The 13,122-nt window shown below is 38.5% G+C and overlaps 1 protein-coding gene across 1 annotated transcript in view; it reads right to left on the reverse strand.

Annotated features, from left to right (window-relative positions):
- Positions 1-13,122, reverse strand: part of LOC117507191 (histone deacetylase 7-like) — a 230,076-nt gene that overhangs the window by 59,364 nt on the left and 157,590 nt on the right. The window contains 8 exon segments of the mRNA XM_034167004.1: positions 1,032-1,151; positions 1,639-1,726; positions 2,546-2,601; positions 4,399-4,506; positions 8,842-8,891; positions 8,975-9,092; positions 9,180-9,313; positions 9,417-9,624. Of these exon segments, the coding sequence (XP_034022895.1) occupies positions 1,032-1,151; positions 1,639-1,726; positions 2,546-2,601; positions 4,399-4,506; positions 8,842-8,891; positions 8,975-9,092; positions 9,180-9,313; positions 9,417-9,624 (882 nt within the window).

Consider the following 13,122-nt stretch of genomic DNA (forward strand, 5'->3'; position numbering starts at 1 on the left):
AGTGTTTTCAGTATGACTGTGCAATGTTCACATCTACTTCACAAAATGAATGCATGCCACAGATGCTGCACATTATTATATTTCCTTTGCACACCCTGAACGGGAAGCACTGGTGGTGCTGTCTGGGACATGCTGGCAGGATTTGATGTGCCTGTCCATGACAAATGTTTTTCGAGAGTGATCAGACTGTTTTGAATCCTGTTTTGAGAATATTTAGAACGCAGTCAGAATGCAGTTAGAGATGACCTCGACTGCTGTTCGATATTTTTTCCAAAGTAGAAAGCGTGTGCTCTACATTCAGGCTGGCTGCTGGACTGTGCCTGACTGTTTGGAGTGCACTTAGAATGCTGTCGGAGGTTTTTAATTTTGTCTCAACTTTGCCCAAGTGGAGGCTGAATTTTCATTCGGATGGTATTCAGGCTCATTCGGCCTCTAGTGTGATGGGGATATAAGAAAAAGGACATGAAGAAGACTTTTAACAATGGTGGCAAACTTTAAGGAGAATTTTATGTACATAAACTTGTCATGAAGTACTTAGTGGCCACACAAATCACCTACCAACGGCTGGTAAAAAAGAAAAAAAAAAAAAAAAAAAACTTAAAAAAAATTTTTTTTTTCAATTTAAATAGACTTTATTGATTTAAATCAACTTTTTTCATTTATTTCCCTCTTACTCTTACTCGCTGCTTACACTTGTTTCTTTTACAGATGAAATATTATGACTTCGACCATCGCCAAGTTTGATGTTGTCAGAAACTTTCATAAGGGTCTGCAGTGCCATCTAGTGGATGTGTTTCTTAACATTTGTGTCAACATAAAGGCCATGTGGAAGTATGTGGGCAGTGACTGTTACACTGAAACACATGGACAGAATTACACGTGTAAAGAAACATAAATGCGTTTTTATGTTAACATGAAACACAGATGTTATGAAGCTTAAATAAAATTACACTACATCTGCTCTTCACAGAGCCTGTGGTTATGTTTATAAACCTTCTTTTCTACTCACAATACTGTATGTTAAAACATACCTCACTGGGATTTCCAACACCAGGAAAGAAGTTGCCATCGTCATAGCGATGTAAAGAGATATAAAGGACACTTGGGTCATTGTAGAAAGCATCTTGGGTGCCGTTGCCATGATGAATATCCTAGACAGTGAATGAATGTCACATCAGGCAGTTTTCAAACGACGGGATACAAACATTATGGTACAATATAACAATTAAAATTTCACTTATTAAAATGAAAATGCCAGACCTATGAACCCAAATACTGATGGCCATCAGTTATAACATGACTAGGTTTTCATCATAAATACATTTGATGATTCAATTAGAAAATACTGTGTAATGTAGAAACATGTCACAGAGTATAGACAGTGTAAAGCAATGCTGAATGCTCAAACGCACATGGAAAACAGAGACAACCACCTGGACACTGATCACGATCTGCACGAGTGTGTGGGGATACGTTTATATGTGCATAAATCCAGCTTTACAGCGGGTCGCAAAAAAGACATAGCACTGTTACCATGCTGCTGGGACCATATTTGTATGATACATTTCTCTACCTATTTATCTTTTTATTGATAACCATTTGAGGACTAGTGGTGATGGCAGTGTGGTCAGTCCTTACCCAGTCCACAATGAGGATCTTGCTGATGTTTCGCTTTTGTTGGAGCTGTTTGGCAGCAATAGCCACAGAGTTGAAGAAACAGAAACCCCTGTGGACACACAGACACATCTGTTCTTCAGGACATCTTTACCACAGTGACATCACCGAATTTCCATATGGGCCTTAGGAACCTCAAAAGACATGTGCCCAACAACAACACTGACTCCGAGATGGAAGGAAACTGCCACGCAAACATACGCTGAAAATATTTACGAAATTAAGGTTTCATTTCATCTTTCACTGCTGACAAACAAAATCATATTAAAACAGTATGCTGAGTTAACGCAAAATGCTGCACTCATGAACAATGAAGAATCCACAAGTTAACTTTATCATAATGCTATATCACTGCAGATGACAGCATTGTGAATTTTTGGCAGGAAGAGTGAGAGGATTTCAGAACTGGCGCAGCACTTTACTCAGCACTCACTGTCTGTGGTGAAGGTGCACAAAAAGTGTTGATGTATGAAAAACAGAGGAATGCTGCAAGTGGCGGTGTCAGCATGGGCCATAAATTTTGTGCATGTGCATGTGTGTGCATACAATACATTATATATACTGTCCAAGTTTTGCTCATCAAGAAGAGTCATTATCATCCCATAAATAAAAGTGACAGGTAATGCTGAGCGCACCAAGAGTGCCAGATGAGTGTGGTTACTTGGCTAATGAGTCCTATTAAAGACTGACATAAATCAACACACAAACATGTGCATCTTTGAAAATGTGCACACGCACGCACGCACGCACGCACGCACACACACACACACACACACACACACACACACACACACACACAGGGCTTTTTCCCCCTCAGGTTTAAAACATCTGAGCAGGCCGAACATGTGTTTTAATCTCCTGCTGTACTTACAGAGGGATGTCATGGGTGGCGTGGTGTCCAGGGGGTCTCACTACCGCGAATCCATTCTGTGACAGGGTGAAAGGAGAGCAAAGAATCATCACAATTCACTGATTTTGTATCAAGCAAAAATTAGTTTACCATATTTTTACATATTTAAAATTGTGTACATACTTTTAAAGTAGAGCAAGTAGCTCAATGGTTAAGAAGCTTGGCTATCGATATGCAGACCTTGGTCTGACTACCACTTATGTTACCTGTCTTTGTTCTTGGACAAAACACTTCATTTGCATTGTCCCAGTTGACCCAGCTGTAAATGGGTACCAGCTTTGGCTGGGAAAGTAACCTGTGTCAAACTGGTTCATCATCCGGGGCCCCAGGACATAAAGAGCACTTATTTCTTATTCTGCATATATTTAACACTAGATATCTGTGAGCAAGCTAAATGATACCCCATTCACTCTGCCATACTAGTTGCTTACATCAATATCAGTGGTAGTAAATATAAATAAATAATTATAAAATTACACATTTATAAATATAATAAATTTGTGATGAAATACATTAATTTCTTGATTATGCTGAACCAGAATTAGTTTCCTTCATGCACATTTTCATATGATGTGCTACCAAATTGCGAAGTGCCACTGAATTCCATAAAGCAATTTAAGAGGAGTTGCACATATGAAGACAGTATAAAACTCTTGGTAACTCTCTTTGAAACAGACAACAATTATTTTCCTTCATGCACATCTTCACATGGTGTGCTACCACTGTGTGAAGTTTCACTGACATCCACCAAACAGTTTAAAAAGAGTTGCATTTGCAAGACTCATGGACATCTTCGAAATACATTTCTCCTAGTGGTAATACTTAGGTCTTGTCTTGGTCTAGTCTTGTCCATGAATATAGCAGTACTGTGCAGAATCATCAATAAATATCACCAAAAACCTGTATCACCTATGGTATGGCTTGCAGTGGTCTAGATCAAACTCTAGGCAGGGTTAAATACAGGGTGAACACAAAAACACTCCTTGGTTTCAAATATGTATATCAAAAGTCACATGAATAATTTTTCGGTATCAACAGTTACAGAAACTCAAGTTTTTTTTTCTGTTTTGCAGATTATTCTTCTTCAAAATTGTAAAATTATTCATGTGACTTTTGATATTATAAATATTTGAAACCAAGGAGTGTTTGTGTTCACCCTGTATATCGCTACTTGTCTGTTGTCCCACTTTATACATGTTCAATGTCCAACATGGTGAAAATATGGCATGGATTTATCATACAGAAGCATTTTAAGCAGCTTTCTTCCGGTTGCTCTCTTGGTATCTTTTCAGTAGGAGTTTTGTGCGAAGTGCATTGAATCTGTCTAGGGCATCTGGAAACATTGTACAATTCTACTTCATACAACTCCATACATTTTTAGCAGTTCAAGGTAGCTGAGTCTTGTACATCGCATAATCTGTATTGCTAGCAATGATTTCCTCTGAGATCTAGATATCTTACAATTTCAAACTGAAAATTGTTTCGCTTATCATATAATTTAGTGATTATTTTCTTATCCTGTGTTTTGAAATGCAGGTCCAGAAATGAGTCTTCTGTATTTTCCCCTCATTCATTTTTTGTTTTGTTTTAGCTGTTGTGGATAGACAGATGGACAGACAGGGTGATTCCTATATTCCTATAATATCCCCCACCTCGGTTTTGGTTGTGGGAGTATAATGATTTTAGCAATGGCTATAATGTCAATTGGGCCAAGAGCATGCATTATTTTGGTTTTTCACATAAATCGTGTCACACTATAGTTATAATATTCTTAAAGCTCATTAAAGAGTTTGTAAAAGTAAAGAAAGATGCACCTTCAGCTCTCCTTGTGCCACCTTTAGCGCTAAGTCTGTGACGCAGCCTGCAGCCATACGGGAAGCGGCTGATGTGTGAACTTCATTCCATACTGTATCATCATCCACCTACCAGAAAACAGAGAGGACAATGACTGATGAAGGATTTTTGAACAACTCTGCTCACAAGTGCCAAAAAAACACGCAATTCATTGCTTCTGAAAGACAGAAGCTGGTCATCACTCACTCACTCATTCATCTTCAACTGCTTACCCCAATTAAGGGTCACAGGGAAGCTGGTCATCATTTTATTTTAATCTTTATTTTACCAAGGCTCATACATGCAGTCACACAAAAGCTAAATAAATAAATAATAGAAAATACATTTTATGTGCAGATTCAGGCAACAGCTAAATTCTATCTATAGTCTTGATGTAGGTCATAAAAGAAATCAAACATGAATTATTCTGAATTACAGTGTCAAATGCAACACATTACATAAACAATGTACAACACAATGGTGATATTATTATGAGTTATGATCATTTTTAGAGCTTGTGTATAAAGGAATAAGCACAAGAATAATAATAGGCACAAGAATGATCCATTGTACTCATGTCTTTGAAGTACCAGTTGTTCTACAATTCCAGAGAATCATAAATTTGGCAGTGCTATATTTAATATGATACTCATCTTTTTCACATGCTTTTCAATTAGGAAGAATGGAATCTAAAACAATGTTTAAATAATTAATTTATCTCATCCACATTTTAACTGTTTGGTTGTACTTACATGTGCATAATAAACCTTCTTTGTTAATTAGATAAAAACAACACAGCTATAGTTTGTCAGTGTACATACTGACAAACTATGGCTGTGTTGTTTTTAAAGATGACTCGTTAAACTACTTTGAAATGTTCCCTACTGTATGAATATATATCTATATATTTTATTTTACCTTCATTAGTGGGTCAAATCCAAAAAATAAATCAATGATCAAATGACTATGCCACTTCAAAAACAAACAAAAAAAAAAAAACCTAAACTAAACAACAAACAAAAAACAATTTCTGATAATCACTACAAAACAGAAATGACTAACAGCTTCTTAAATTCATAAAATTTTGTTTAACTGCTGGACCGTACCTAAAAGCAAATATGCATTCTTAGTCACTTGAAAATTGGTCACATACTTTAGTTGTTTTACTTACAGATATGACATATGTAGCACATTTTAATTATTTTTGTAATGGTCTGGATAAACATGCATTTAAAAAACTGAATCTGTGATTATATTCCTAGTTGCCCAAAAGGCATATGACCGGGTTTCATGGCAATATTTGTTTCACACATTAGAGTGGTATAATTCAGCCCTAATTTTTTTAATTGGATACAAACATTATACTAATCTCCACAGGTGGCCATTAAAGTCAATGGTACAGATCAGAGAGATTCACATTGGAACGAGGATGCAGACAAGGCTGCTCTCTGTCACCCCTGCTGTTCGCCATTAGCATTGACCCACTGACCCATGCTCATTAGAGACAATAATAATATAAAAGGAATTGTCATAAATAAAGAAGAGCATAAAATATATGCTGATTATGTATTATATCTGACAAAACAAACATCAACAATATGGGTATTATTCAGGATATAAGGTAAACATGGAAAAAACAGGCTGTGGATATCAGTGGCAGGATTTCAGAGAGCACAAACCTTCAGAGTGGATTTAAGTGGTCTGAAGAAGGTAGTAAATACCTTGGAATGTATATTTCCCCACCTCTACATAAGCAATTAAGGCAAAATGATTCAGTGCATTGCAAATGACTTGGAAAGATGGCCTGTGCTCCCTCTCTCTCTGCTTGGTCATGTTGAAAGTATCCGTGTTAATGTTTTGCCAAGGCTGCTTATTTATTTCAGATGTTACCTGTAGAAATCCCAAAGTCAATTTTTGAGAAACCAGATAAAATAATCTCACATTTCATATGGCAAAACAAACAAACAAACAAAAAAACCACTAGAATTAGACTTAAAACCTTACAGTTATCTAAACTAGATGGTGGTCTTAAGCTTCCAAACGTAAAATATTATTTCTGGGCTGCACAACTGAAGCCCCTAATAGTGTGGATCCACTGGATACACTTGATGGCTTAATACTGAACAAATTATGTGCCCAGAACTCATGTAAATACTACCCTTTTTAGACACGCCTATCAAAGAATTGGCAGACTGGACTCAAATTACTGTTAAAATCTGGAAAAAGACACAGCTTTTGGACTACCAAAGTTAATTTAATCACTAACAAGTATTGGATTTATGAAGACATTCATACCTAACAACTTAGATACCAGCTTCAGAAAATGGTCTGATCATAGACTGGTTCATTTACACCAATTATTTAATAGTGAAAAAGTTAAGACATTTGAACAGCTGTAAAATGACTTTGATCTTCTGAAGACAGATTTCTTAAGAACTTTCCTGATGGCACACAGTAATGGACAAAACTCACAAAACCTACCTCCACAGAAAATGTTCTAATAGAAATACAAATGGGGAATAGAGATATAAAAATAATTAGCAAATTCTACCATCTGTTCTTATCCATGAATCTACATAACTCCCACAAATTCAAACACATGGAGGGAATTTAAATCGAAAATAATCACTAGATTTTTAGGACACAGAAATAAGATGAGCCCAGCTCATTCCAGCTCATGTTGGAGGAATTGTGGCGCGCTTATCGCTAATCACACTCACATATTCTAGTCCTGTCCTACTGTAAGATAAGTGTTTATTGGAGAGAGGTGTTTAACACCCTCAAAGTGGTTTCCCAACAAGCTATCCCATGGGAACCTACAGTGGGATCATTGGGGCAATTCCTGTAGGACTGGAGGAAAGGGCCACAAAATATCTACTGAATATTTTGTGGCCCTTCTGTGTGACCCCTACTTTTTGCTCCCTCTATACACATGTCGTAGTATCGCCCTTTCTATGATACGCAGTGCACATTTTTTTTAACCTTGTGTTGCAGTCACTGAGCAACAATTTAACCTCCCCCCGAATGTTTGGGATTGCACATTTAACATTTTGAGTGTCTAATATCAGAATATGTATAAATGTACACAGATACGGAAATGTATACACTGCGCTGTTGATGATAAAATGTAAATATAAATTAAGTAAAAAAACAAAACAAAAACAAACAAAAAACAAATTTACCAAACAATCTGTTGTAGAGTTTGAAAAATACAGCAAAACTGCACTTGGCCTTCACAGGTTCAACTAATAAAAGATTTGTTAAATTTCATCCAGTCAGATGATTTAGAAGTCTGAACAAAAACTTAAAGTGGATCACATCAATCAAAAGGTTTATATCATTTCAAGAAACTGCATTTGGCCATATGATAATAATAATAATAATAATAATAATAATTAATTTGTATGGCATCTTTCACAGAAGAAATGCATATCAAAATCTGTTTTGATTGTATATTCACTGTTTTAGCTGCCAGGGGTTTGGGCCATGAAATAAAAATACTGCATATGCTAAGTATAGCCATTAGATGAAGCAAAGATAAAATGATTCACAGATAATCTTTAACATTTGTGAACGATGGCAACTGTTGAAATACAGTTTTATTATTTAGCTCAGCTCTTATGGTGTTCCATTGTTTTTAAACTCACATATTTGTGGTTTGCTGTGATAGAACAATGAAATCAGAGGAATCTCTTTTATCAGAGACTCTGCCATCTTGTTCCAATCTCCCCGCTTCACCAGAGCAGCCAACGGCCGGAAATCCAGCTGGATCAGTCGCCTTATCAACTGACACCCAGCCCCCTTTCCTTTTCCTCCTCTCCTTTTTTCTCTTATTTTTCATCTTCCACCTCCTATCATCTAGGCTCTTATCTGTCTCAATGTGCTTCACAACTGTTTCTCACAGGCTTTGTTATCTGTGTTTCTTCTTATCAAACTCTCTTGTGTTCCCTTTATCCTCATCATTGTTCCTCCTTTTGTGGTCTACCCAAATGTCAACATTTCCATCTGCCTTTGTTCTACAGTCTGGTCTCCTACCTTTGGCCTCCCTGTAATTTCCTTTCTTCCTTCTGAGCAGACAGTTCTTATTTACCTGTAAAGGTTCTCATTGAATAACACTGAACTGAAAACTGTCTGAGCTGCAGTGTCTATGTGTTTGCACTTGCTTCCTTTCTTTCTCCTGCTGGCTCTCTCTCATCTCTCACCTTTATACAGGTTTTGATTTCTGATTTCTGTGTCAAACTACTTTTAGCCAAAAACAATAGCTTTGGCAATTTGTAGTACTATTAAACTAACTATATAATGAGGCATAATCAACTGTGTGTTTGCTGTTCAGCAAGGCAATTAAATAAGTGGAAAAAATTTCCTATGTGACTTGTGTTTTATGGGGTCTGTGATGTTTGTGTGTGTGTGTCTGACATACTTACCCCAATTCCTCCACATGGTAACCTCACAAATATTCGTTGAGATAAGATTCCTGCAAGAATTTATGCCACGTAAGCCTCATGTATATATAATAATAATTATTATTATCACATATTGCATTATTTTGCATCTCACCGGTTAGTTTTCGTTTGTCTAGTTTGAGACGGTGGAGCAGGTTTCCGTAAAGGAGCACGTGTTTTTCTGAATGGACTGACTGCAGCTCTTCTAGAGTTGCCTTCCTACTGCGGATATGCTACACACACAAACACAGCACAACGTGTGTTGGTACTGACGGTTGTGTCTCTCAATGCATGAATGATATTGTGCATGTCTGTCATACTTCACACTGGCTCCTGAGGCCTCTTTCATGAAGTCGAGACCAGATGCTCTGGATCCTCCCAGCATGCTCAGGGTGGAAACTGTTGTTCCCGCAAGTGCACTGGTGCTTCAGCATCTGACTGTCATATACCAAACCTTTACACACACACACGTTAATTCTACATTTAGATTCAACTTACATTAATCAGAGCAAAACTGTACCACAATTATCAGCATTTTACAACTTTGTGATGCTGACCAGTGGTGAAGTGCAACTTGACAAATGCGTCTGTAGCAGGGCTAGACAGTGACAGTGACGCTGTGGTGGCTGCTGGAGGGGGGTGAGGAGGATGCAGAGTTGTGGATGCTGGGGAGGATTGGGTCCGGTATAAGGCTGGTGGGGCCCACATTAGGACGGGCACACTCACAGACTCCACCTGGGTGCCCGGTCTCTGGATCACTTGCCTCTGTGGTTCCCATGCAGCATGTGAAGAAGACGACAGGGTGAAATGAAGGTAACAGCATAATCCCATGATAATTTCAAACATTAGCCAGTTTTCTTCATCCTCATAACACCTCTGATCGGTATATTACAAATATACAAATTATTTGGTCAAGTTACTATTATACTAGAAGACCAGAACTGATAAATTCTACATTCACAAAACAACGTGACAGCGTTCATCTTATTTAAAAATGATGTTCTGGCGCCCCCTGATGGCTAGAACAAACGCCACAATTACTGCAAAAATCTAAAAATTTTTAATTAAATCTAATTCAGACTCAGTATCATCTTACTTGCACAGCTCACCAGATTCATTCTTGAGTGTAGCATACAGAGGATATGAATAAAAAAAGCAACCCATATGTCAATTAACAAAACAAATTATAAGCTGTTTAACAGAAAAATGTCTCAATCGAACAAATGCATACCCTAACTTCTTGATTTGGTTCAGTCCTGGTCAGTTGTAAAGTCTGTTTCATTGCATTAAATAGCTGGTCTAAAACATGCCAAAAACGTTTCTGGCTCAGAACTGGCGCCGAAACGAAGCAGTCAAGGCCGGCGAGTAAATGCTGCTTGTTGACTGCACTGTATTTATAAGTTCACACTATGCCTGGGTGTGGTGAACCAAATCAAAATCAAATCAAATCAATTTTATTTATATAGCGCCAAATCACAACAAACAGTTGCCCCAAGGTGCTTTATATTGTAAGGCAAAGACATACAATAATTACGGAAAAACCCCAACGGTCAAAACGAAGGAAGTGGGAAGGAAAAACTCCCTTTTAACAGGAAGAAACCTCCAGCAGAACCAGGCTCAGGGAGGGGCAGTCTTCTGCTGGGACTGGTTGGGGCTGAGGGAGAGAACCAGGAAAAAGACATGCTGTGGAGGGGAGCAGAGATAAATCACTAATGATTAAATTCAGAGTGGTGCATACAGAGCAAAAAGAGAAAGAAACACTCAGTGCATCATGGGAACCTCCCAGCAGTCTAAGTCTATAGCAGCATAACTGACCTGAACCATCCCTAACTATAAGCTTTAGCAAAAAGGAACGTTTTAAGCCTAATCTTAAAAGTAGAGAGGGTGTCTGTCTCCCTGATCTGAATTGGGAGCTGGTTCCAGAGGAGAGGAGCCTGAAAGCTGAAGGCTCTGCCTCCCATTCTACTCTTACAAACCCTAGGAACTACAAGTAAGCCTGCAGTCTGAGAGCGAAGCGCTCTATTGGGGTGATATGGTACTATGAAGTCCCTAAGATAAGATGGGACCTGATTATTCAAAACCTTATAAGAAAGAAGAAGAATTTTAAATTCTATTCTGGAATTAACAGGAAGCCAATGAAGAGAGGCCAATATGGGTGAGATATGCTCTCTCCTTCTAGTCCCCATTAGTACTCTAGCTGCAGCATTTTGAATTAACTGAAGGCTTTTCAGGGAACTTTTAGGACAACCTGATAATAATGAATTACAATAGTCCAGCCTAGAGGAAATAAAAGACCTTTCTAATTTTAGAGATATTGCGCAAATGCAAAAAAGCAGTCCTACATATTTAATATGCACATTGAATGACATATCCTGATCAAAAATGACTCCAAGATTTCTCACAGTATTACTAGAGGTCAGGGTAATGCCATCCAGAGTAAGGATCTGGTTAGACACCATGTTTCTAAGATTTGTGGGGCCAAGTACAATAACTTCAGTTTTATCTGAGTTTAAAAGCAGGAAATTAGATGTCATCCATGTCTTTATGTCTGTAAGACAATCCTGCAGTTTAGCTAATTGGTGTGTGTCCTCTGGCTTCATGGATAGATAAAGCTGGGTATCATCTGCGTAACAATGAAAATTTAAGCAATGCTGTCTAATAATACTGCCTAAGGGAAGCATGTATAAAGTGAATAAATTGGTCCTAGCACAGAACATTGTGGAACTCCATAATTAACCTTAGTCTGTGAAGAAGATTCCCCATTTACATGAACAAATTGTAATCTATTAGATAAATATGATTCAAACCACTGCAGCGCAGTGCCTTTAATACCTATGGTATGCTCTAATCTCTGTAATAAAATTTTATGGTCAACAGTATCAAAAGCAACACTGAGGTCTAACAGAACAAGCACAGAGATGAGCTGTAACCTTTGTAACCTTCACTAATGCTGTTTCTGTACTATGATGAATTCTAAAACCTGACTGAAACTCTTCAAATAGACCATTCCTCTGCAGATGATCAGTTAGATGTTTTACAACTACCCTTTCAAGAATTTTTGAGAGAAAAGGAAGGTTGGAGATTGGCCTATAATTAGCTAAGATAGCTGGGTCAAGTGATGGCTTTTTAAGTAATGGTTTAATTACTGCCACCTTAAAAGCCTGTGGTACATAGCCAACTAATAAAGACAGATTTGTTGTGTGGGCCGCCAGAAGAGGAGGTACTGCTGGCCCACCACCAGAGGGCACCCTGCCTGAAGTGCGGGCTTCAGGCACGAGAGGGCGCTGCTGCCACGGACACAACCGGGAGTGACAGCTGTCACACATCAACTCATGACAGCTGTCACCCATCATTTCATCACTCCATAAAAGCCGGATGTCATCTCCACCTCGCTGCCGAGATATCATCTACCTGTGAAGGTAATTCTCTGCTGTACTGAAAACTGTGTCATAGTCTGAACTTTTTTTGCAGCCGCTTTCCTGTTGTGAGCCTTATCTGCTGGATTGGCGTTTGGTGTGAACAGCGACGGCTTCGCTTCATACCCCAACCAGATAAGTGGTTAACAGGATCTGCACGAGTGTGTGATTAGGGGTGGAGGTGACTTTCCACCTTCTGACTGTTTTGGTTACTGGGTGTGCACACACCCACATCTCACTGTTTGTGCTCCTCGCCAGCAGTGCCAGATCCGACAGTCGGGGACGGTGATCACCTGGGAATTCGGGACTTGGCGGTTCCAGTATTCACCAGGTTCGGTGCCGGCGGAAATCGTGTGGTTCCGGCTCTTCTCAGGACAGACGTCTTCTATCCTCGAGCTGCCCACACGTCACCTTTGTGTATTGACTGCTATCAGATTCTGAGATTGTCTGTATATTCGTTGTGCAGATTCACAACATTAAATTGTTACCTTTTGGCTCATCTATTGACCGTTCATTTGCACCCCCTGTTGTGGGTCCGTGTCACTACACTTTCCCCAACAAGACTGATCATATTTAAGATCGAAGCATTAATTAATGGTAGGGCTTCCTTGAGCAGCCTGGTAGGAATGGGGTCTAATAGACATGTTGATGGTTTGGAGGAAGTAACTAACGAAAATAACTCAGACAGAACAATCGGAGAGAAAGAGTCTAACCAAATACCGGCATCACTGAAAGCAGCCAAAGAGAATGATATGTCTTTGGGATGGTTATGAGTAATTTTTTTCTCTAATAGTTAAAATTTTATTAGCAAAGAAAGTCATGAAGTCATTACTAGTTAAAGTTAAAG

This window comes from Thalassophryne amazonica, chromosome 3 (genome assembly GCF_902500255.1).
Source record: "Thalassophryne amazonica chromosome 3, fThaAma1.1, whole genome shotgun sequence".
In the NCBI taxonomy this organism is placed as follows: domain Eukaryota; kingdom Metazoa; phylum Chordata; class Actinopteri; order Batrachoidiformes; family Batrachoididae; genus Thalassophryne; species Thalassophryne amazonica.